The 25,622-nt window shown below is 38.5% G+C and overlaps 1 protein-coding gene across 7 annotated transcripts in view; it reads right to left on the bottom strand.

Moving 5' to 3' along the window:
- Positions 1–25,622, bottom strand: part of pde8a (phosphodiesterase 8A) — a 57,234-nt gene that overhangs the window by 26,827 nt on the left and 4,785 nt on the right. For 2 of the 7 annotated variants that reach the window (XM_044134184.1, XM_044134166.1), the window contains exon 2: positions 19,667–19,753. The exons of 3 other annotated variants lie outside the window; for them this stretch is intronic. In XM_044134184.1, the coding sequence (XP_043990119.1) occupies positions 19,667–19,753 (87 nt within the window). Of the gene's footprint in view, positions 1–19,666; positions 19,754–21,314; positions 21,399–25,622 lie in introns of those variants that run through there. 2 more of the 7 variants (XM_044134204.1, XM_044134175.1) reach the window with 2 other exon arrangements.

Consider the following 25,622-nt stretch of genomic DNA (forward strand, 5'->3'; position numbering starts at 1 on the left):
GCAGTAGCTGCTTCTTACATCACTCAGCTGATAAACAAAAGACTACAGACAAGTAAACTGCGTGAACAGAGGTGAAATCTTGCTGAAGCCCAAAGAAATGCTGGATCCTTGTATTCATCCTCTAAAAGTGACTTTAAGTTGTATTACCCACTGAAACCTTCCAGCAGAGACACAAACGCACACCCATGGCAACTGCACTCCCAGACGGCAGTGAAGCAGAGCTACACATTCAGCATCACACTGAGGAACAGAACAAAGAGCCCAAATCTACGACCCGGACTCAAAACTCAAGCACAGTTCACTTAGGAGTGCTTCACAAATCTTTGATTAAGACAACTAAAAAAATTTTTTTAAATGTTACTCTTGGAGGGGTGTTTTTTTCACTTATACATTATATAATATTTCATATTATTTAATCACCATTGTACACTGCATTTATACACAAAATAAAAGCACTTTAATTTTTTTAACCTCATGAAAACAAATTGCTTTATGAAACTTTTTTTTTTTTTTTTTATTCTGGTTTTTAAATGCTACATATCTTAATACTGTAGCCAAAGGATCCCCGTTATCAAAGGTAACATTAAAATGATGCTGACACACAATCAGCACACCCCTGATTGGGTGGCCACCATTTCTTAAAGTCACAGTATTCCGATTTCTTTTCACTGCACAAATGACAACTAACAAATCAAGAAAACACACAGAACTGCTTTGACTTTCCCTTCATAAGAACACTTTTATTCTGTCAGCATATGATTTGGCTTCCTTCCTCCTAAATGGAACCTGGCTCAGAGGTTAGTAACCATCGCAACCAAAGCCCCTCACGGGCTACCGTCCCTCCAGAATTCCTTGTCTCCGTAAACAATCTACACATGTGAGGGGGGGCACAGAGAGGAATTTCAGAGCGTTCCAGGGCCACAGCAAAACGGTTCTTGCTAAATTGTAAGCCTTTAGAAAGTTCTGTGAAACAACAAAGAGGCGGGGGTGGGGGGGAAGGGTGGGCAGGGAGCAGGGGTGGCGGGGCAGATTAGCCCTCGGTTGTAGCCAAATTTACGTCATCCTGACACAGGGCTGTTTGTTGAAGTTGTCTTCAAACAAGGAGTATGGAATCAGGATAGCTACAAGCTGGTGCTCAGAGATCATCTGATGTTCAAACAGACTCGAGGACCTGGTCGCATGATAGCCTCATGTTTATGGAAGACATCCTGCAAGTGCTATAAAAATGACAATGAAGGGAATGAAACGGAAGTGGTGTGGAGGAAAATTCCACAGGAGAACTTGACTAGGTGAACCTGGTGTCCTTTCCAAAACTAGTGATGAATGTTTGAGTTTTGCTTCAGTGATAATGAAAGAATCCAACTGTTTGTAACACTGAGTTTTACATTGTCAAGAGATAAGATTATTTGGTTCTTCATTCAAGTTAAAGTTCAGCCCTGCAAAACTTTAAGTCTGCTTTTTTGGCTCTTAATTCTTTGGTCTTTTAGTTTTAGATTTGCTACAAGCAGCACCTCCAAGCTTGTTATGGTATTCTCTCACCAAACTCTGGGTCTGCCCCAAGGTCTTGGTTCTAGTAAAACATACTTAGAACACTTTCAAAAAGAAACAATTATGATTCCACATCATGCCAGGAAGTGTTTGGTGAAGGCAGTGTGATGGGTATGGAGCCAAGATTCATAATCATTTAAGGCAATTTCATTGAAAAGCGATATCAATATGAGATTTTGCCAACGTTTAGAATTCCATCTCTCTCCTCTTATGGACCAACTCCATCTTCCAAGATGCCAATAATCGGAGACTCACACTGTCTAGCCATCTTGCAGACCTGACCTCAATCCTATTTAACACTTAAGTTGGTGTTATCCTGGTTTTCATGCCAGACTGACCAACAGAACCGCTTTCTCTGACTGAGTGATGATATACCATCCCAGCACTGTGTGACCAAGCATGAGAGGAAGTACCAGACTGTTGTGGATGTGTATGGTTCTTCAACACACTAAAGAGACACCTATTTGCTAACTGAATAAATTGGTAAATAGCCAAAATGTTTGGTCTCCACTTCCCTCCATCATCTAAGTCAAACTGTACAAAGCAAGAATCAGCAGCAGAATAAAGTGTTTTGCCTTGGAAGAGAGGTTTTGACAAGACTTTCAAACCAACTAAAATTAACTTATATGGGTCCTTACAAATGTGGCATCATGTAAGAGGGAACAAAAGATGTGTTTTGAATCATTCAGTTTGATTCAATTGTTACATCTGAGAAAATACAGTAAGCTTTTTCAGGAAAAAGAGTGACCCCAAAAGTGTTTTTTTTATTGGAGAGAACCAGTAAATTATTTCCTTTTGTTCTCTCTCAATCAAGCTCTGTGAAATTATGCAACAGCAATAAAAAAAAAAAAAAAACAAACATTTAATAATAAAAATCTGATTGTTTCTGTGTTCGTTAATCTTGTTTTATGGAACAATTTGCGGCTACCTGGAAGTGTCAGCTAAACTGGCGATCTTATGCCGATATCTCCAGTGCACAAAATAGATTTTTTTTAAAAGTTCTGACCTCCTTAATTTATTCAGACTCAACAAATAACTTTCTGGTCTCAAAACACTGTATTGCAGCCGGGCAACTTTTACAAGCAGTGCTCACACAAAAGAATATTACGGTATGTAAAAGCTGTATGTCGGGGGAGTTAGTGGAGGACAGGACCTTGACATATTGAGTTTGGCCACAAAGCCTCCAGCTAACTTCAGCCTAGCAAGAGCAGTGCACAACACATTACTGTCTCCATGCAGGAAGACTACTCTCTCTGACTGACAAAGACAGCCAATCCAACTGCAGCGGAGGTTGTGTAACTCGTATAGCAGGCTTGCAACACACAAACACGGAGTTAAAGCAGTCTGCCGCGTTCGTAAGGAAACACACAGTACACACACACGCGCGCGCACACACTGCAAAGAATCATTCAGCAAGACTTTAGCTGTCCAGCATTCAACTAGAGGCAAAACCAAGCAAGGAAAGTGTAAGAGCAAGTAGGCCATGGAGGCGAGAAGCACTGACATGGTGTGGATGCCTAAGTAATCCCTGTTCCATCCTCTTACTAAACGTTGCTGAGTTATACCAGTCACACCAGGGATTACACTCAACGCTTGGGTTTGTGTGTGCACAGGGCCACTTGTTAATAAGGCAACAAGACTGAGGAGCAGCAGGAAATGTTGGCTTGTTGCATCTGAGGTCAGTGAATGACAAAAGTGACTTAAAACATAAATAGGTTCGTCTTTGTTGATACTATAATGTCTCTGTCTCATGAGAATAAACTCACATGCTGTTAAATTTCTATTTAAAAACATAATACATTACTATATACATGAAGTCTGCATTTAAATTACAACCCTAAAGCTGTTCTCTAATTTAATGTTTTTTTTGTTTAAAAGTGTGTGTGCGTGCGTGCATGCGAGCTTTTATAGTATATGCTGGTTTAACACAAGATGCAGTTTTGGTTCTGTGCAACAAAGTGATTTTAAAACATTGCACAATGTAAATGTCGCACAAATAATACTTTCATGCTTTCAAACCTTTGATATTCAGAAATAATGGACCAGTAGAGTATGCTAAAACCAGCAGCGGAGCTGTTAAAACAAGCAGTAATCATACTCTGGCAAGGCTTCGATATATTAAAATCAAACTTCATGCCCACAGTAAAGCAGGCATAAACTGGCAAATCTTGGCAAATGCTAGGCTCACTGGAAGAATACCAAAAAGTTCAAAGCTTTAACTTTTGAAGTAAGTTGCTGTGGCCTACTCTGAGTTGGGTGGATGTTAGACTGATCTCAGTTACTTTTGAGTACAGGGGAATAGTTCTTTTTTTTTTTTAGAAATTAACAAAAGGAAACTCTTAATTTGTTCTTTTGATAGCAGCCAATGCAAACCCAAAATTCTGTTTCTCAAAAAAAATGACAGGGAAGAAAAAAAAAAGTTTATTTAACATAGCTTACTGAAAGATATGTTCAAGTGCTGCATGGTATATTCATGAAATAATCAGTCTGGAGTACTTTTGCTGTTAATAAATCAATGCATCGTGGCATGGCATTAGTAGATGGCAGCATTGAATTCAAGCTTGATTAAACACAATAGACTAACACCAGTCTGAATAGTTTCCTAGCATCATATCGGTTTTTGAGAACAGTTGAAAAGTTTTCATTGGGGTTCATATTGGAGCCATCCTAGAAGCTTAATGTTCGCCTGCTTTATTTATTCCAAAGTCAGATTTATGTCCGTTTTGGGACCATACTCCTGGTGGAAGACTTAATTGAATCCAACCTTCAAGCCTCTTTACTCAGTCACCTTCACAAAAACGAAAATGAATAAAGGATGTTCAAGAACAAACCACGAGCAACAAATTTTGAAACAAAACAACTGGAAGACTGTTAATAATAAAATGGTCTTCCATTTCAATAAAAGAAAAGCCCATGGCAGAATGTTTGGGGGAATCTAAAAAAGGCTTTAGATTTTAGGAACATTTCACCACATGTCAAGCATGGCCATAGTAGCATCATGCTGCAGGCCTGTTTCACTCCAAATGGGAACTAGCAAATTCTACTAAAGGGGATCACATAATGAGAGAACACTATCCCCAAATTCTTCACAGGCACTTAAAATGAACAACCAGAAAGCTGTTCATTTGAAACAGTGAAACAGTTGGGTTTTCAAACAGGACAATGATCCCAAACACACGCCATAAGTGGTTTTGTAATGGATAAAGAGGGTTAAAAGTGAGCCTTTGAATGGCTCTGACCTCAGACCTATTAAAAATGTATGGGTATGCTTTAAAGCTGTCTGTTCCAGGAAACTAACCAGTTCAAATGAGGCTCACCAATTTGTTCTGGAAGAGTTGTTAAAAAACTGAGTTTGCTATAGGACATTTACTAAAATACTGGTGGGGAAGTAGACATGAACGCACTTAGCATAAAAAAATAAGGACATTTGTGTTTGGTTAATAATTAAATTTCTATAACAATGGTTCTTAGTAAGAAATCTTCTACTGCTGGTAAGCTTTTTTTAATCTCCCGTTAGGTGGGGCCACTTTTGTAAGGAAAAGGCAATTGTGGGTTAAGCAACAGAGTTAAGATAGTAGTTTGTGCCCATAAAAAACCCTGTCAAATCTTCTCTTCCGACACCAAACAGTCTACGCTGCTGCTGACTCTTGCTTAGGGTTGTTTCCTTAGACTGATGAACAAACAAGGCATTTTGACAATTTAGGCATTGACCTATTGAACAAACAGGGGCCCTACTGCCAAACAAGAACCATATTCAACCACTACAGCTTGGAGCCTTGTCCTTTATCTGGTTACCACTTGGTCACACTGCTTCCACCAAAAGCTGTGGACCAACATACTCTGCTTTGCTTATGCCACAAATCCATTTCCTTATACTGTAAATGCAGAACCAATTGAAATAGAAATAAGTAACTTATACCACAGTAGAAAAACGTTTTGCAAATAAGCATCGTTAGAAAAAAATATGGACGATGACCACATATAAGCGTACCAAGTTTGTTCCAGAAAGTATATGCATGCATAATCTTTACCAAGTTGTGCAAAAAGTTCTTACTTTTAAAATTCATAAAGCATTTTGTTGTCTAATCACTCTATTCTGTAAAAATACTGTTCAAATAAGTTGTTAAAAAGTATAAAATTGAAATCACATTTGACCAAATACTTAGGTAAACTGATGGTGACCTGGTTTTCACCGTTTCCGCCACAATTGTTCCAACAAAGAAAACTCAAAGCTTTACTGTCTCCTAGTCATTCAAAGAGGTTCACTGAAGCCTTCGTGTCACGAGGCATCACGGTTTCCTTGCTTCTTCGGACCGCTCTGCCTGTTTCGGAGCAGGTACAGTAGAGTGATTCCACAGCAATCAGAAGAGTCTTCAGTCTTCTGCTGCCCTCATTCAACACATCTAATGTATTTACTTAGTGAAGTTGCCTCTGACCCTATATCCTGCTCCCCATGTATCCGGCCCTATACATCTCCTCCTCCTCCTGCTGCTCTCCTCCGGCCTGTCAGCTCCTCGGTCTCATGCTCCTAGACCCACATACACACACCAGGCTACACCACACACAGTGGGAGAGCGGCTTTCCACTAAAGTGAAAAACAGGAAATTGGATGACATTGTTCGGTGCGCCGACGTCAGCAGTGAGAGATAGAAAGAGTAAACAGCTTCCTCCACCCAAGTGCTGGGATGCGGATGCAGGGAATCTTGGGATCCCTGCGACGCAAGAGCACGCAGTTCCAATGAACTGCGTGCTCTTCACGTTCTCCGACAATCTCCGGATCCCGCCCTGTGACGCACCTTTTCTCCGGATCTCACGCCCCTCTTTGGGTTCGGGGCCGAGTCCTCCTTTCAAACTTCAACACATGGGGATGTCGGGAACACCTTAAGCTCAGGATATACGGCGCAAAGTGATTTTCTCATTATGCAAAGCGCGGCTCTGACAGCTAGAGTCAGGGGTAGCTTGCATGTGTGTTTGGCCTCTGTGTGGTGTGCTTTTCGGGCTAAAAATGTGAATCAAATGGAGATGAATCAATGTTCTTGATTAGTTCTGATTAAGGCCAGCAATCCCAGCCGCAGGTGTGGATGCACACTGTGTCCCAGACAGGCAGGCAGACAGTGGCTCTCACACACACTGAGCTAAGTGATGAGCTAAATGGCACCGAGCGACGCATCGGCCCCGGCACACGCTGAGCCACTCAGATATTACTGCGAGCTTCCCATGCTGTGTGTGTTACCTCAAAGGAAATAATTCACTTTCATGTGTCGCCACTCGAATTTGCTGCCCACAGCTCTGTGGTGAACTTTAGCAACACAAAAAGTGAAATGGGAAGTGTTTGGAATGACGATCTTTGTGCGGCTGGAGTCTAAACGGTCTCAGAAAGTAATGTTTTTATTCTGCTATTAAACGTATTGGATTTAGTGAGTGGGTCAGATTTTTAGGGGAAAGGTTTGACACGCCCCAATGCCAGAGTAGAAGAGATCCAGTTTTTTTCTTCAACTATCCTAAATTAACTTCAAATCATGCTGCAATCATTATTAAAGGTGTGACTAAATTACCACCCCCCTTTTACAAATATGGATAAAATAAGCAGCATAAAATACTCAAGAGAAAAAAATTTATCAAAATATAGATTTAACAAAGACAACTGAGTTAAACTATGATTCAACTTAATAATAAATTAGAAAATATCCTATATCTTATCAAGCACTTTTACTTTGTGTTTAATAAAGTAAAAGTAAGGAAACCGGTGGACAACAAAGAGTCCTCCATGTGAAGATGCAGCCAAAATGGAAAAATTTATATATAAGTTTGGCCAAAACTAATAAATATGCACAAAATACATTAAAGTCCAATATTTGATGGGTGTTCTTTTCCCATCATAACTACATATGTATTAAGATTCATATACTTATGATTTGTTTTTTCTTTTTAATAACTTATTAGACGTCTAGTCATAGACTAGTTTTTTTTGTTGTTGTTTTCACGTAAGCTAAAAAGAATTAACATAAGAAGCAATTAAATAGTTAGAAATTGTGTTTTTTATCTTAGACATCAACTTGAATACAAATACGTCATCTATAGAAATTGCTTTGATTTTTCAGGTTTAATATTCACACAAGCTATTGTACGAAAAGAAGTCTAAAATGTTCATTAGAGCAAACAAATCTAGACACCAATGACTGCAGATAACACGTATCATGGAAAAGAATATTCTTCCATTTAAACATTTTGACATGGAAAATATGCAATAACACTTGTAACAGATCTTTGGACTTTAAATGCAAATGATCTAAAGTGTGCCAGAACTAAAAGGCTTAAATCTCTGTTACATTTTCAGTGAAACAAAAATTTACAATCAAGGACTTGCTTAATAACAAGGCTGCAGAAGACCAGTAAAAGAGACATTAATACAAGATCATGGAACGACCATAAAACTTGAACTGACCCAGCGAAGTTCATAAGTTAGAGCATGATTCAAGTAATTAAATTTTAAAGCATAGTTCCAGTTGTCAATGTTCAGACAACTGACATAATTTCTTGAGAACAGAATCTGATGCAGAGCCAAACAGAAGCTGAATTAGTTCAAAATCTAATTAGAATGCATCTTTTCTGTAGTCAAAAAATAAATAAACAAATAAATAAATAAATTTTGAACAATGGGAGCAACCATTGTGTTGAGCCTCTAATATCCCACTGTCAGTCCTATTTATGATTTGAAATTTTTGAACCACACCCAGAATGAAGACTAGTGATAAGTTTCAGAACCGTTACCTTAGTCTGATATTTGAAAATGGCAATTAACATGAACTAGTGAGGTCAGATTCAGGACAGGAAGACTGACAACACATAGCCAACTTCTAGGGTAGCTAGAAATAGAAATCCAAAATGTTCACTTCATTGACAGAAAGATCTTCAACAAGTTTCAACAGACTCTGTGGTTTGTTCCTCTATTCTGCTTTTGCACAGGCACAAATATAGTCATAATCATTGCTAGGCGTTAGCAAAAGGAAATTGTACAAAGTCGAAAAAAAGAAAAAAAAAACATCTCTCTCTCTCTTTCACTCACAGAGAAGCAATGATTGAAGATGTCTTATTTAACAGAATTTTATGGAAAGAACTTCACCCAACAGGTGAGCACAGTGTGATGATTTGGGTCTGTGAAGCATTAAAATCAATTCACGCCTTTAAAGTGAAACTAAGTGAAAGCAGAAGCCCACCCTCGGAGAAATTAGAATGCATCTTTTCTGAAACTCTAGAATATGCAACCAAAACAAGTCAAATGCTTATAATGTAAACAATAATTTCTAACTTCATTTGAATTATGAAAGCAGTGAAGAAAAATAAATTCTACTTCACTGCTGACTTTCTCATAAAAACATCACCTTCTGTCCCCTTAGATCCGACTGATTTCAGGTACAAAGTCACAAGCTTACATGTTCAGTCAAAATAAAAATAAAAAAAATCTAAGAAGTTGATATTTTTGCTGTTTCACTGCAAGAAAGAATATTTCCAAGCATGTGTAGTCTGACTCTGCCCAAATGCTCATCCATAGTCACCCATCCCACAGTCAGCCACGCAGAAGACTTTAGTTGAGTCACTGGCACGGCTGAGGGAAACTAGGCCACTGCAGATCGGTTTGTCCCAGAACATCCCTCCGTGCTTTCTCTGTATCTCAACCACGCTCTCTCTCCTGATGCCTGACGGAATACACTACAGAGGAAAAACAGGCCTCCTGGATTTAACACCACTATGTGGAATGGACTAAGATCTGGAAGCAAACCTAACTTCAGAGGTGAAGAAAAATGTTCACTCATCAGACTAAGCTAGGATTTTTCCATTTGTTATGTTGCAATACTCCACCAGCACCAGGTGCATCCACTACTTGACGCAACAAAAGCAAGGTCACTAGTAGAGGACAGCGGCCCCTGACTTCAGACCTCGCGGGGCCTGGAGGTTTTAGACGCTTCCCTGCTTGGAAACACTGACTGAGATGTAAATAGAACATTTACAGACTTTTGTTAAAGATGGTGGCATGGTAATTTATCAAATTTACAACAAGGGAATTGGAGGAGGGACACATATCAAAGTTCCAAGACAATAGGCTTGGAACTTTGTCTTGGTGCTAGTCACTAGCATCTGTGACTAGCACCCCCAGATGCTAGTCACAGCATCTGGGGGTGACTGTGCTAGTCACAGTCACCCCCAGATGCTTCATTTGATTAATGTAAACATGCTGCAAGTAAAAAAAAAAAAAAAAAAAAAAAATGTTTTGCATTATTTTGTTTGGTGAACAAATTAATGCTTTTTTTTTTGGCACACCTCATAAATCGCAAATCTATGCATGAGATTAAGTGTTGATAAATAAATCAACTGACACAATGGGATGTTTTGATTTTTTCTTTTCCTCAGTTGCATGTTTGGACTGACCGAAAAGGGAACAACCAGTTCTGAAAGATTCAAATTCCAACTATTTCAGGACTGCTTAGTGGTATATATTTTCATTAAAAAAATTAATAAATAAAATCTGATTTTTCAGATCGTCAAAAATTTTACGTTTTATATTGACGCAACGCAAGATTCTGCCATTTATAAACAGAATAGAGACAAGGTAAAGAACACAATTCATTTCTTAATACAGAGAGATAGCTTAATGTCATACTCAAAGCTAATGGCCCACTTTAATTCTGTCCCAAACTCTTGTATTTTCCTAATTTAGGAGTCACATCACAACAATAAATTGGTAGCAGTAAACTGTCTCCAGGGTTTTGCTAAAATATATCAAAACATCAGCTGCCGCTGATTTAAAGTCAATACATACTCTCCCTTGAGGACAGCGGTTGGGAATGTGTTTCTTTTAAGGAAATTTCATGCTTCATAAGAACTCAGGAGCAGAAAACCTGAAAAGTTCTCATCGGTTGTTCACACCTGCAGTCGAGGATCGCAGAAGAAAACTGTTCGAAGCAGATACGTCAAGACCAGAACTGAGGCAAAAGTCCTACGTTATGAGTTACTTAAAGACAGATTTGTAAGCTAAACCATGAAATAACTGCCACCATACCAGCTTTATTTGTATGGCACAATTCTCCTTAGAAAATTCTTCCAAGTAAATTTTGTACTTTAATGCAATTTTGAGATTGGTTTGTTCGACTTGTCACTGGCCAGTTGAAAACTCATAAATAACTTATTATTTTATTGAACAAACCAAAGCTAAGGGCTAGCAGGCCATGCTAACTCCAGACACCAATGGTCTCATTTTTCTAAACAGAGGGAGACACAGATCGGTGTTGCATGAGCAAAATTTTGTGAAATGGTGTGCTTGTTATATTTTGAGTTGAGAAAAAAAACATTAGAAGACTAAAATCTTCTAAAGGGAGATATTCTCTAATTATTTTCCATTTTGTTACTACATATATAACTCTGTCCCACACCTTGGGGGTATTTTATTGTAGGATCTTTCCAATCATGCAGAAAGAGACAGCTCTGCAACCTGATCAGGTTTTGTGGAAAATCCCAGTTTTATTTTACTGTAAACATTGCTTGGTGTGGGCAGTTAAATTTTTTAAATCCATCCAGAACATCTGAAAACATTTTGAATGCTGTAATTTACAGTTCTCCAAGACAAACAGGCTATAATCGGTAACAGCAGGCCAGAAGTCTGTTTGGTGGATCTGCAAAATCATCTCAAAAATATTCCAAAAATTCTGATTCAATCACTTTCTTTAAATGTTGCTTGCTTCACATGTTTTTTGACATTTCAAAGCCTCCCTTACTCCACTTATCTAGAACACAAAGTATTCAGATTATACAGATGTGCACATACTTTTCATCATGCGGCACAAGCAGAGTACGCACTGATCCTCATTCCAATGGCAGAGACACCTGTCCTACCTGATGAGCAGAGAACATTATACGCGCGCACACACACACACACACACACACACACACACACACACACACACACACACACACACAAACAGAAAGGCCACAGGAGACTGAACTTGTCCTGGAAATCAGTCCCAAATGAACCCGAATGACGTCCATGGTTTAAAAAAAAAAAAAAAAAAAAGGACCGGTTCCCCCCATCCTTGGTGACCTGTCCCCATTTCTCACTGGTTTTCATAGATTGAGAGCAGCACACTAAATATAATAGAACCCTTTGGGTGTTTTAGTTTTTATTTGTTTATTTTTTTACATTTAGTCACAGTTACAGCCGGGGGAAAAAAAAAAAATTCTAACACCTGACAGATGCTGTAAATTGGAACACAAAGGATTTCAGAGTATCTCACCACGGCATGAGAAATGCAGCAAAGCATTCGCTTAGCATGAAAAATTGCAATTAAATGATTGAAAGTTCTAAAAGCCACGAGGTCAAAAATAATAATCCTTTCCATTTAAAAAAAAAAAGGAAAGAAAATAAGATCATTCAGTACTGGCCAGAAGGGAGTTTGACATGTATGTCGCTAGTTTAATTAACATCTCAAAAGAATTTTATTTGGACCGCCCATTCTTATGAGGATTTGAATCATTCAAATCATGACTACATGTGTTCCAGCTGAGTTTTCCCTGAGCAGATAATGCCCCATTGTTCTGCCCGCAAACACGCATGTCCAACGTGACGCATTTGTGTGTCTGATTGTCACTAAAGAAAGTAACTGGAATTTCTCCAGGTCACATGACGAGCATGGAGAACAAAAATGCTCAACATACAGCTGCCTACTCTTAAGAGTGAGATTTGTTGTTTTTTTTTGTTTTTGTTTTTTTTATATCCAAGACAGATTAGTTTGTATTTGAATCAAAACTTGTGTTTTTCTCTTCAGGGCATTTCTATCATAATTCGTCAGCATTTCCTGTGTTCACATGCTTAAACTGCTGGACCGTCGCTCTCTGCGAGCGCCAGCTGTTTGCAAAACAGCCGATTACACACTTGAGTGGCAGCTGCCTGCTAAATTTTACGTGTGGTCATTTTTGCAACTAACCTTCCAGCTGAAGCGGTTCAAAACAATGCGAGCTTGATGCTTAGGGTCAGCTGAGAGGTTGTTCCCTGCCGAGCGGTCGTCACTGTTTCAGTGGTAATGGCTGACGTCTGCTGCGGTAAGCCTTGTGTGTGTCACTCGCTAACACTCGCGCTCTGTGTTGGCCTGTTGTGTGTGGAATTCACTCAGCCGGTCTTACAACACTGAATCTGTGTGTACAGATTTAGGTTTATAAGTGTGTAAAGTTTTGCTGCCTTTTCCTTTCTATTCATTATTTCAGATATTGTGGTATCTCTATCACCATAAGAAGCCATCATGCTTGCCATAAACAGAGATTTTGCTGAACTGTAGCTGAACTGGAATTACCACTGGCACTGAAAATAATCCATTAAAATGCAGTAACCAGTAAGGGCCCCAGGCCGGCAGCCAGCACCGATAAAGTCCACCAACAGGTCCCGAGGAGCCGAGGGCCCGGGCCAGCTGGGTGACAGCATGAGGAAACCTTGGCCTTGAGGGAAGGCCTCGAAGTTCACAGACAACCAGTTCACCTTTCAAATCAATTTGCTTCACTTAATGGTTTGCAAACGCACTCTAAACAGGCAACGTAGTCAGAGGGATGTTTGGGTTATGCATCAATGTCAGAGCAACATGGAGCCCAAAAGGGAGCCTAGGTAACTGACCAATGCAGGTGTGGACATCTATGCTTATATTTTTTGTGCGTTTCCATCTAAATGGAAGTTAGAGCTAGCGGCAGCAGAATTACTAACCCTAAAAAGTCTCTATTTTATTTTCCTCCCATTTAGGCAGTATTTTGAAATAAATACGTGGCTCATTGACCAAGTGTGTGACTGGGACTCTTTCGGACAACGGTATGAATTGAGTGGGATTCATTTTAACTGGATATGATTTGGACATGGTTGTCTTGTAAAGTGTTTTGAAATTAATTTCACTTTTAGATCTGAATTTTCCTGGAAAATTTCTAAATTTTCAAAAATGTTCTTTAAAATTTTTCTCGGCTTGTGCTTTTGACTGACTGGCACATGGTTGTGCCTCAAAGTCCAGATCAAAGGTAGGTCAACATAATGAAACCATTTGCCTTTTCTAAAAAAAACAGTCAATGTACTAGCAAACCACAAAGGACAGGCAGAGGTCGCACCTTCAACCGTTTCTGCTTATTGAACAATGAGTTCAAACAGATAGATGGTCTCAGAGCAATTTCTATGAATATTCTCTCGACCAAGGATTCTCACACATTTAGAGGTTATGGGAGACATAGAAACAATCAGTCACATTGTTACAAATTCGCCTGAAACCAGAATTCATCCAAAGTGGCATATTTATAGAACTAATGCCTGTTGATGCATATTCAACACATACCAAGAATTGTTAAAAAAAATTAGAAAAAATTGATACGATGGAGTATCAATGAGATGCAATTCTCAAAATGTAAAGATACTTTGTATGTTTCATTAAATTAAGAATATGTATATTGAAAATACCATCTACTAATTTAGAATCTGTGGATTAGCAAAAACTATTTGTTTTTCTACATAGCTGGAAACAAATTGAAGGGTTATGGGGTTAGCTACATTACAAGAGTCACCTGAAATGTTTCCACCACTAGTCATGTGTGGGCAAACAGTATCTTTGTTGTTCCTGGGGAAGACTGCACAATTAGCAGTTAGCATAATAATAATTCCACACTCTACAATCATAAAACCTCAAACAAAATTGAAATTCAGTTTCTAATTAACTGTGCATGAAACTTCACTCTGCAATGCTCTCTGTTTTTTCTAAATGTACTTATTCCTTATTTTGTAGATTTTAGCCTAAATGTTTCACAAAATGCAGACAAAATACAGAAGAGTATTCAAAGGATTCATGGAGAATAAACTGAACTTAAAAAGTGTAAAACTGATGGTGGAAACGCTTCTCATTCCATTCCCCACCAATCAGTCTAAATTAATCAGACACAAGGGACAGATCTCATAGAAAGCAGAGCACTTTCACCTTCAAGGTATTTTTGTCCTTATCCAGATTACACAGAAATCCCCATAAGACCTAGACAATCCTAAGCTATCCAGGGCAACCCCGTACTAAAACTCTTCTCCTTCCTTCACTGCAGTTCTCTCCTTCAGCTGTTTCACTTTCACTTTTATTCGCACTTGTTTTCACTTTGACTTAGGCCTTCATTTGACTTGGTAAGAACAAACCAAAGGAAAACCTTTCCCAGTGTCCAGATTCCCTGATATTGTTCCAGATCTTCCTGCCACTCCCACCAGTGCGTCACTTACACAGAGAGCCACATTCACATAAATCTGGTGCGTGTTGCTTTCAGTGCACTTCCTCCCTTAAATCCGTCCAGGTAAGGTCAAAGGCCACTCAAGCAAAGGCACAAGGTAAAGAAGGCAGTGAAATCTAAGTGGAGCGACGCTTGTTCCAGTGACACGACAGTAATCTTAATCTTCAGTTGCGGTCAACCCCTCCTCACTGTGTATGTCAAGTTAAGAGGAGAACACGCAGGACAAAAAAAGAAAGAAAGAAAAAAAGGGTTAACAAATCTACTGTTCTTGGAAGAAACGGCATGTAAACAAGCCAACTTCAACGCCGTTCCGCCAAGCAACAGGATCAGAATACGTGACCATCCCAACTAACTGCGACTCTGCCATGGATCCGCGTTCTGACTACAGCTCATTTGTTTTTAATCAAATATCACAAGAGGATCTTCAGTCCTCTTCAGACAGCCGGGAGGGTTGGGGAGGGGCGCTTAAGGTAATCAACAGACCCCCACCCGCTTACCCCTCCCAGCTAAAACAGGAGCACTGATGTCACTGTTGCAAGAGGGATTAGTGAGGGACAGGAGCTACAGCTTGGCACACAAACCATACTTGATACACACACTCAGACAAATGCAAGTCTGAGTGCGACTGCACGCCAGCGTTGGCTCAGGAACTTTGTGCATACACAAACAAGCATAACCATGACGTTTTAAAAAAGATTCTATTTTCCAATCAATATACTTTGATTTTTTTTTTTTTTTTTTTTTTTGTGAAACCAAATGATCACATAGTGAAATTCAAACACAACTCAACTTTTATACAATTAATGGACTCTGTTGGAAAAGCTAAATAATGAAATTCAAAGGAGTTCTCTCTGGATACATGTCTTCAGTTATCTATTACATAGTTTGCAGCAATAAAATGCCTGTTTTAGGATTTATAACCCTGTTTTGTTGAGCTTGTAACAAAGTCAAACAAATTTGATTGAGTTAAAAACAAACTGGTTTATATTAAAATGCTGAATATGGTGGTGGTAATATCAGTTACGATGAACCTACATTTTCCTTTATCCTCTTTTTTTCCCACCATTATTACCTTTTCTAAGCTTCTGCTTCTCTAACACTAACTTTGGTGGTTGCCAAAAGCATTTAGAGGCCATCCAAACGGCAAAAATATAAGACAGCCATGTTAAGTGTGAACTAATGGCACTTCAAGTACCGTGAGGGCAACCCTTTTCAACCAATCCATACACATTGTTTAAGAGGAATAGAAAAAGAAACCGTCATAATGTGAACGGCAACCCATATTGATAAACAAATGTCTGTTAATCTTCACTTCATGTTTATTGTTAAGCGGGGATCTCAAGATTTACAACGTTGCCTGATGTTTTATATTTATTTTGCATGTGCAACGCTTCCTCATTCAGGTCGTAATTCACACTGCATCATCCTAGTTATCACCTTCTCTGAATTCCAGATAAATCAACTTTTGACAACTGATAATCTCTACACGCCCCGGGCCTATTTCTGGAGTCCAAATTAATCGCTTCATGAGCCGTAAAACGAAAATAAAAATCTAAATCTTACACCGGAGACGATGCAAGGCTTTCTACGGTCATAACGAGTAGCATTACCAAGTGCGCCGCCTATCTTTCTCAAGTTTCTTAAAGAAGCCAAATCAAAAGTTAACAAAGATAGCCAAGCGTAGATCCTCCGGTCACACAAATAGCACGGCTTATTAACTAGATATCAGCCTCTCAAGTCTGAAGATGGCTATACTTGCCTGCAGGATACACTTTGAACCGTAATGCTGAGCAGTTATTGGAATTTTACATGACAGACCAACACTAAATCCATCCGTCCACTATACCGTTTATCCTTGCAAGGTTGCAGAGAGGCCAGTGGCTATCTCAACCATGAGCACACACCAGTCATGCTCCATGAGGTACATGACTTTTGATTGGGAGGAAATGTGTGGCATGAGTATCAAGTTGACCGGAGTCGACAATCAGTGTTCCCTGCAATTAAGTGACTTGGGGTCTGTTGCTACCAGTATTGTCTACAGGTTTAATTTTTGCAGTCTCCTTAACCATGTAGGCCACACTTGGATTAGGTGTCAAATGTTAGTGTACAGAAATTTCTAAGTTGTGTCACAAATTCTCAACTGAATTTAGGTCTGGACTTTGACTGGGCCACTATAAGACAATGCTAGTTGTGTGCTCTTTTTAAAAATGGCGCTTCAAAAAAACACCAGCTTTGATGAGCGCATGACTGATGCTTGTCCTGTCAATCTCTAACCGGTGCTTTGGACCTCTGCAGTCCTCCAGAGTTCCCATGGCTACTTCTCCGATTAACACTCCCTTTGCTCAGCCTGTCAGTTCAGGCAGACGGCCGAGTCTTGGTAAGTTTACAGTTGAGCCACGCTATTTTCATATTGAGATGATGGGCTAAATGAAGTGAAAATCACGTTTCATTTTCATTCCACTAAATAATTACACATCATTTCATGTTGGGCTATCACATCAACTGGCACAAAAACCACACAAGAGGTGTGAAGCCAAGCAATGTGTAAAAAAAAAAAAAATGATAGTATGATGCATTAAAAGCGAATTTACTTTAGATCAGTGAGTAAAGCTGCTGAAGTTATTTGCTTACAGTCACAATTGTGTGCTCATCACTACCTTAATGTCTAATCAAATACACATAACTATAACAAAGTCTGCTATACGAGAAATTGTCCCAAGAGTTATTGCTATAAACAATAATATTGTTCTTTTGAGACCATTTTAAAGTGATATATTGGTGAGAAAACATTCTCAAAGATCAATAACTTTAAATTCTAATGAACGTTGAACTCTGGAACTGGAAGACATTTTAAATATCTTAAATAAACAAAAGAACAGAAACAACAAATAAGTCTCTCTCCTCCAAAACAAGGTGAAGACCAAGCACCACACTGAAGACTTTTGACATCTAGTTTTCCTTGGAGAGAAAAGAGAAAAACTATGAAACATGCTACTGCAAATTATTGAGCTTGTTTTAATTTATCATGCAATTAATTGATTTTCTGATTGATTGCTTATTGCCTGCACACAATACAAGGTCTAAATAATTGCAGACCTAAAACAGCTTTTGGGGCAAAACATCAAAACGGATGCAAAGATCCTTCAATTCACGTTTTGTTCCTTTGAATGTAATTGTTTAGACGAGAAACAACAGGACACAGCTGCGTTCGTGGAAACTTAATTGCCAACACATGTCGATAAATCCGAACAAAGGTGAGGGAAATATGCTAAGATATATTTCATATGGCTACAAGCAGCTTCACTGGTTGAAACTGCGTACAGTCTAAATGAGTGACCTGTGAGGAATGTAATCCGTCTGGTGCAACAGGTGCTTCTCATAGTCAGGCAGGAATGCTTCGGACTTGCTCGTCAACACTGTAACGAACGCATAAAAGCAGTCTTCTATCTTCCATTGCATCTCCCTTGCATGTCATCATTCTTAATGGGGCATGTAGTCGTCTCTTAGTTTCCACTAAAATGTTTGCTGCTCGCCTGGATCTCTCTTCCAAAAGACTTTCTCGATCAAGTTAAGGGGATGTGTTATGCTTTGGACATGTCTTCAAGCATTATATATATATATATATATATGTATATATATATATATATATATATATATATATAAATCATCAGACCAAACTGGAACCTGACTGAGCTAAAGCCAAACATTTTAATCAATCTTATAAACTGAGGGTAAATTCCTATGTCTCTCTGTTTGGTATTGTGGTGAAATGTGCTGGGTAACTACACTTCTGTTTACGGTCAAGAATCCCGGTGCTGTTTTAGTTACGCGCTTAACTGAAGCAGGAGTCACAACGAACAAAAGTTGGAAAAGGTGAGAAAGAAGACAAACTTGTTTGAATGAAGAGAAACTCGTCTGAATGCACTTATTGTTTAGCTACGAGGCCAAAACCTGATCTGAGGTGTGAGTGAAAACATTTGTTCTTCCTAAGATAACATTTATGACCTTAAGAGTACAAAAAAAACACTGCTTTGTATGATTCTTATGAGCGTTACGTAAATGAAAAACACAAACAATGGGTTATGCGGATGATGTTATAGCCAATCAGCAGCTGTCTGTTCTCAAAAACTAAGTGAGGAACTTGTTTGCTCAAAAATGCGGAATACTATCACTGTGGAATTTATTATGTGAATTCAATCTAATAAATGTGGATTTTCTTCAAATATTCAAGTGGATTTTACTCTGTTTAAAACAGCCTCCACATGAAAGAGAAGTAAAACTAAGCTAATATTGGTAGCGAAGGCGCCTGCTAATCAGTTGTAAAGGTTTCTTCTGAGAGGGAACGTTTTCACAGGTGAAGTCCTAGTTCTTAAAATTTCTTTAGATTTGAAGAGAGAAAGAAAAACCGTACACTGAATGCTGCAAACTAGTTTTAATATTTTTTTCGCTGGTCACATTTTTTTGTAATTTTTTCAAGCCTCAACAGCAAAAAAAACAAAAAAACAAACAAACAACAGACTTAATGCAATCTAAAACAATGCCTCTATCTGACATGACTATGTGCATGAAGGGGTTTTTTAAGCATATTTTAGCTATTTTATTGAGAAAATAATGGCACTTTTTTAATTTTTTGGACCATATGACAATGGCAATTCTATTGTATTTATTTTAATATTGTTATTTTTAACAGTATTAAAACTCAAGGGCAAATAATATATTAAAAACCCAAAACTCAATTTTTAAGCAACGTAATATTGTCACTATGTTTAGACCATACCACCAACCATCAGGTACTTGGAGGCTAGTCTAACCCTATCCCAGCAATAGTGACTTCTAGACTTACACTCACCTCTCCAGATGTGGTTTCTCCACTGTCCTTCTCTATTTTCTTGTGTGCTGACTGCTTCTCTGTTTTCTTGTGTCCTGAGTCCTACAGGTCAATAGGGATGGTCAAGTCCTTATTGTTATTATTATCATCATTATTACAATTATCACATACTATTATTATTACAATCATCAAGTGGTCATAATGAGACATGAAGGAGCCAGGGTCGCCCCCTTTCAGAAGTGAAAGTAACAGAAGCTCACTACAGCTCCTCAAGGCCTTGACCTCCTCGGCCTGAGTTGCCAGCCTCTTATGGGGGTGGGTGGCCTCAGCGGGGGTCTGCTTCTTTTTTTAATGCTTTTCTTGTAAAAGAGTGATCAAGAAAGCAATCATTCGCTACTCCAGTAAGAGTAGAACAACTTCAACTTGTTTTTACTCAAACAGAAGTAGAAAGTAACTGTCCAAGCAATTAAACGAGCCTAAAACACATATTTGGTAAAATGGGTATTCAAGTACTGAGCGGCTGATCCGATTTAATATTTTTAATTTATGTCATCAGACAATCAAAAATATAAAGTAATGTGGAAATTCTGGTATTTAAAGTCTAATTTTAAATACTAATACATGCAAACAGAATTAGCTGGAAGCTAGTTCAAGGCCATATTTATACCAAGTGGGCTAGGTTTGCCACCTTCATTTTGAATTCATGGCAAAAGTAAAATTGTGAAGGCAAAAAATTTAATTGATCTAAGGGAACAGCGAGCTCTGGTTTTGGTGCCAGTGAATACTAACATTATTTTAGTACTGGTTTGTGTCTAGAACCGTCCATGGACTGTGGGTTTGTGTCTGGTCCATTTTTGAGGTGAGCATTTTTTTTCTATTCAGTGAAGTTACTCACAGTGGGCAGAGTAATAAAAAAATTGCACTCAAGTAAACGTACATAGTGTGTTGCAGAAGAACTGCTCCCACTCTCTTACTAAATAAAACAGAAACACAGAAAGCACAATCACATTTCTAATCTAGAAACTGTATAAACATTTTAAGAAACATTTTTAGTTGTTTGTTTTAATGCCTTGTATTCAACCTCACTGACATTGTTCAGCCCATCTTCCCACTCACGTCTGTCTCTTTACAATAGTTTTCGGTTCCAAGGACTGGTGAGGTATGGGGTGGACATTTAAAAAAAACAAAATGCAGGCACTAAGAGCAGCTCACTTCGGCTGTGTCACGTCGGTCTCTAGGCAACCGTCACAGCAACAAAACAAAGGCCCGTGAACCCTTCGTAGGTTCCGCCATGACAAATACCATATGTTCTATACTGAACGCAACATTTAACTGCCAAATATAAAGGACGATTCCATATTGAACAATCCTAAAATGAGCTCAGATCCCACGGTGTGCAAACACGAATGTACAAAGTGAAATATATATATATGATTCTCCATAAGGAAATACTGAACAACCAAGACCTACACTTCGCTAACTAGACGAACTAGTTAGCGAAGTAGCAACGATCTTTTAGAGCGGGAACTAACTTGATCTCGTACTAAGTTTTTATTTGTCAAACCGGGAGCATCTGGCTCGTTTATTACATAGTCCATTATGCCGTTAGCTGGGGACTGAAACTAGCGTATTGTTACTGCCAGCAGTGATGATTAATACTTACTCTCTTGAAAATCTTTCGAATATCCATTGCTCAGAAAAATTCTCCTGACCTGCTTCACTGTTGCCAAGTCCTCACCAAGAAAAGTAGCTTATTGGTTAAAGTAGCTAGATGACGTCATTGTCTAATTTGCATATTTGGTTTTGTGTGATTTGGATACCAGAAAAAAGGAATTTCTATTGTGGTAAAGACAAAAGTGATTAAAAAGACTTGAAACATATAGAACGAAAAATTAACTTTACTAAGTAATTTAATAATATCAATTAAGAAACGTGAACACTTTGCCTGAAATACATAAATCAGTTTTGTTTATCATCTTATTTAACCAAAAGACAGGAGTAGGTGAATCGGTGACTGACGCAGTACGAATTAAACACAGGAATTTATTTTAATGTAACACTCTCGATGAGAAAAATCCCCAAACATTAGGCAACATAAAAAAATTCTACATTTATATATACAGTACAGACCAAATGTTTGGACACACCTTCTCATTGAATTCAATTAGAAAGTGTGTCCAAACTTTTGGTCTGTACTGTATATATATATATATATATATATATATATATATATATATATATATATATATATATATATATATACATACAGCTGCTTATATATAACATAAGACAGAATAAAAACCACCAAATTATTTAGGGTGGCATGAACATATTTTAGGGAAGCTTAATCCCTCTAAAATAGGCCTAGTGACGCCAGTGGTGGTGGAATAATTTTTTTTTAAAACTCATTTTGAAAGTAAATAATCAACTTGTAACTGGAACATGGTCAAAGTAGTCTATGATCTCATTCTGAGATCAATGTCTTTACTCTCGTGGAAAACACAACACAAGCTTTTTTGAAATGTTGTGATTGTCCTCCACCAGTACTATACCCACTCATATTCCAGGTATGAGTGACAGGATATGACAGGAACAACTTCCTGTCCATACAATAAACCGAAAGAAATTAAAGAAATTTTTACTTGGTCAAGTGACTCCAAGAACCCAAAAGGTTCCGTTGTGATGTTTGATTATGTTACGATGATGTTGATCTGGCAATGCTTAAACACAGGACTCCCTCCCTGATTCAAACTGTCTTAGGGTTCTTTAGGAGCCGTACACTGTGTAACCTGTTTGGTTTTAATGCTGTGGCTGATCCTGTGAGCTCGAACAGACAGTGCTGGTACAAAGTAAACACTTGGAGTGTCTTGTTTGGGAAGAATACCATTTCAGTAATCTCATGAATCTATCACATACTGATCTTATAATACTAAATTCTTAACCTGGAGGGGGGAGCAGAAGCTTTGAATGAGGCAATATTTGTTAAGACCCGTTCAGGAAACAATGGGAGGGTCTGTTTTGTAAGTACATTCAACTAGTTGGTACCCAACAAGTGAACAAGGCCTTTGAGATAAAGAGACCCACTTTATCTAGACTCAGGGTGACAAAAGGCATTTATCATGTTATACTAAGAGAGAGTCATCTGACTCGCTCTGTCAATGGAGACAGCCTATTGAGTAGACTGGGTTCTGGGGAAGAAAATGTATTAATGCTAGTGTGAAACATACAACTGTGAACTCTTGAACGTCTCATGTACAAACAAGCGAGATAAGCTCCTTTACATCAATCAGTGGAGTGTAGGCACTCCCAGGGCCCCATCTTGCTTCCTCTCGACTCCTTCTGCTCATGTGCCAGTGGAGATAAATGACAAGGCAGAAAAAAAATTACCCCTTTTCCGCCCCGTTTATTCCCCTTGCAGACACTCTAAAGGAGAAAGCAAATACAGAGACACTTGTCCAAATGAAGCCCGTTACAATGGACATGTTTTCAAAAGCAGTACTCAAGCAATTTGCAGAGTTTATTTTCATAACATTGAATTGAAAGTTGGCCATATCCTTGTAAATTGAATCCATCATGTCTTAGAACACTAAAATAAAATTATGGTAAAAATGGTTTTACTGTAACCAGCACTGTTATACAACTATCATCATATGACGTTGTATAATATGAAGTCTGTTGTTATTATGGTACCACAGGGCTACTGTTGAGTCCTTCTTTGCAGCTGATTTAAATAAGTGCAGTGAGATGATCAACTAAGTGTAGACATTTGCAATTTTTGAAAAAATAATCAGAATTGCTCAAACCTGAGCAGCTATACATGTGGTCAGCAACACTTGAACTTCATCAACATAAATTGCCTTTGAATGCAGGGAACCATTTTATTTATCAAAACACTGGCAGACTACATAATGTTTATAATGTTTCTGTCTATTTCTATTCTCTAGTTTATCCAAAATCAGGTTGTAGGTTTAACAGGTTCAGGAGGAAAACCAGGCAAACCAAGAAATTCTTATCCCAAGAGACTCACCAACAAATTGCGGAGGATCGATAAGCATTCTGAGGCTAGAAGGGATATATGACCTCTCCAGTGTGTTCTGGGTCTGCCCTAAAGTCCCCTCCAAATGAAACATGCCCAGTTGGAACACTGGCAGAATGTTGGTTCAGCTCTTTCTTCACAATGACAGACCAGAGCAGTGCTAATATTTCTGCAGAGGAGGTCCCAATCTCCACTTTGTCCAACAATTGTCCACTTCATCCAACCATCACCCAAGAACATGACAAGTTGAGACTTTAACTACAGGGAGCCATCTACCTTTCTGCAGTTAAGACCCCTGGTCTCAGAGTTAAAGGGGATCAGCCACTGCACAGTTAGCTGTGCATGCTGAAAGACGTGGCCAGGTGAAGCCAACGGAACCACATTATCTGCAAAAATAAATAAAAAAAAAGAAGCAACTATCTAGCTTTGAGGTTCTTAAATCACATCCCTTCTTCTCCACAACTAAACCTTGAACACCACAAAACAGGATCTGAGAAAAGGAGCCGCTCTGGTGAACTCCAATCTCAACTGAGATGGGAACACCAAATACCAGGGTTTTCCCCAGTCTACTATAAGCCTGACAGGCCACCAAGCTTTATTTAAGTCTCCTCGAGATCCATGGAACACCAGTCAACAAAAGTCCAGTGATCCCCTCTGCCATCTCAGGAAGATAAAGGTCTGGTGCTATACCACACTGCCCCATCTGAACTCCACATTTGACCAGATTTTTAATCAAGTATTTACAGGGGTTTAGAGATGAGAATGGGGAAACTTTTAAAATAACAAAAGACAAAAATAAAGTTTGATACTCCAACAGAAATTTAGATTTTGAGAACATGAAACTATAGAACCAATAATACTTCACGTTTTAAATGTTCACATTCATTTTTTTTGTGCATCAGTGCAACACCAAAAAATAAAATGAATGAATAACTGCAATTTCTCAGTGACAGTAAATGTAGCATGATTTTAAAACTGAATGAATGTGTAAAATAATATAGAGGCTAGATTTTTCTATAAGCAGCTTGAAAAGCAATGTTCAAAAATGCTGCAAATCTGGATCACCTTTTGAACATAAAATTATTAACCTTACTTGGCACCAGGTCACATGCCAGGGTTGTGATAGCTTTTCTTTTTTTAAGAAAGTGGCACTTTCTATAAAAAATCTAGACTGATGCTGATAAATAAAGACAACTTCCAGCTACTTTACAACCAACCAGTTAAGCTTTATTCCTATTATTATTTCACGTATTTAACCTTTTAGAAATTGGTCCAAGTAGAACTGGAAACGCCAGCAGCAGAAGTGTACCAGGCGTTAGTGCCATAAACAATCACTGCATACTTTATAATGATGACATCTTCAATAAACAGAGGAGCACAGCTCATCATTTGATCCATTCAGCAACTGCAAAAACAAGAAAGTCGAACATATGTGTGCACGAAGAGAAGCTGCTCCTGTAGTGACAAAAAAACTATCCACCTACAAGAGTCAGACTTTAAAAACAGCTGTAGATTAAGTGTAAATTTATGAGTTGACCTTTAAAAAAGTAAATCCAAAAAGCAAAAGTATCACAATGCAAGCATGAAATTGAGACAGATCTTTAAAAAGTTGTATAAGGCGGGAAAGAAAAGACCAATAACAGTCTGCGTCTTTACAGGCAGCAGAAAAAGCACAGTGGATTAATTCATCACCATGCAAAGCCTTTGGCCTCGTCTGGAATAAATTACCCAACGACTCTCAAATTAGACTAAACACACACACACACACACACACGCACACACACGCACACACAACTGGCCAGAGAAAGCATGCAGACACGGAGGGAGAGAAATCCTGACAAATGCACTGATGCTGCCCATGTCAAAGGATTATCATAACCTGCTGCATACTCTTTTAAAAAAGTGAGATAGATCAAATTACTCTGTTTTGTGATA

The sequence above is a fragment of the Gambusia affinis genome, linkage group LG02 (genome assembly GCF_019740435.1).
Source record: "Gambusia affinis linkage group LG02, SWU_Gaff_1.0, whole genome shotgun sequence".
In the NCBI taxonomy this organism is placed as follows: Eukaryota; Metazoa; Chordata; class Actinopteri; order Cyprinodontiformes; family Poeciliidae; genus Gambusia; species Gambusia affinis.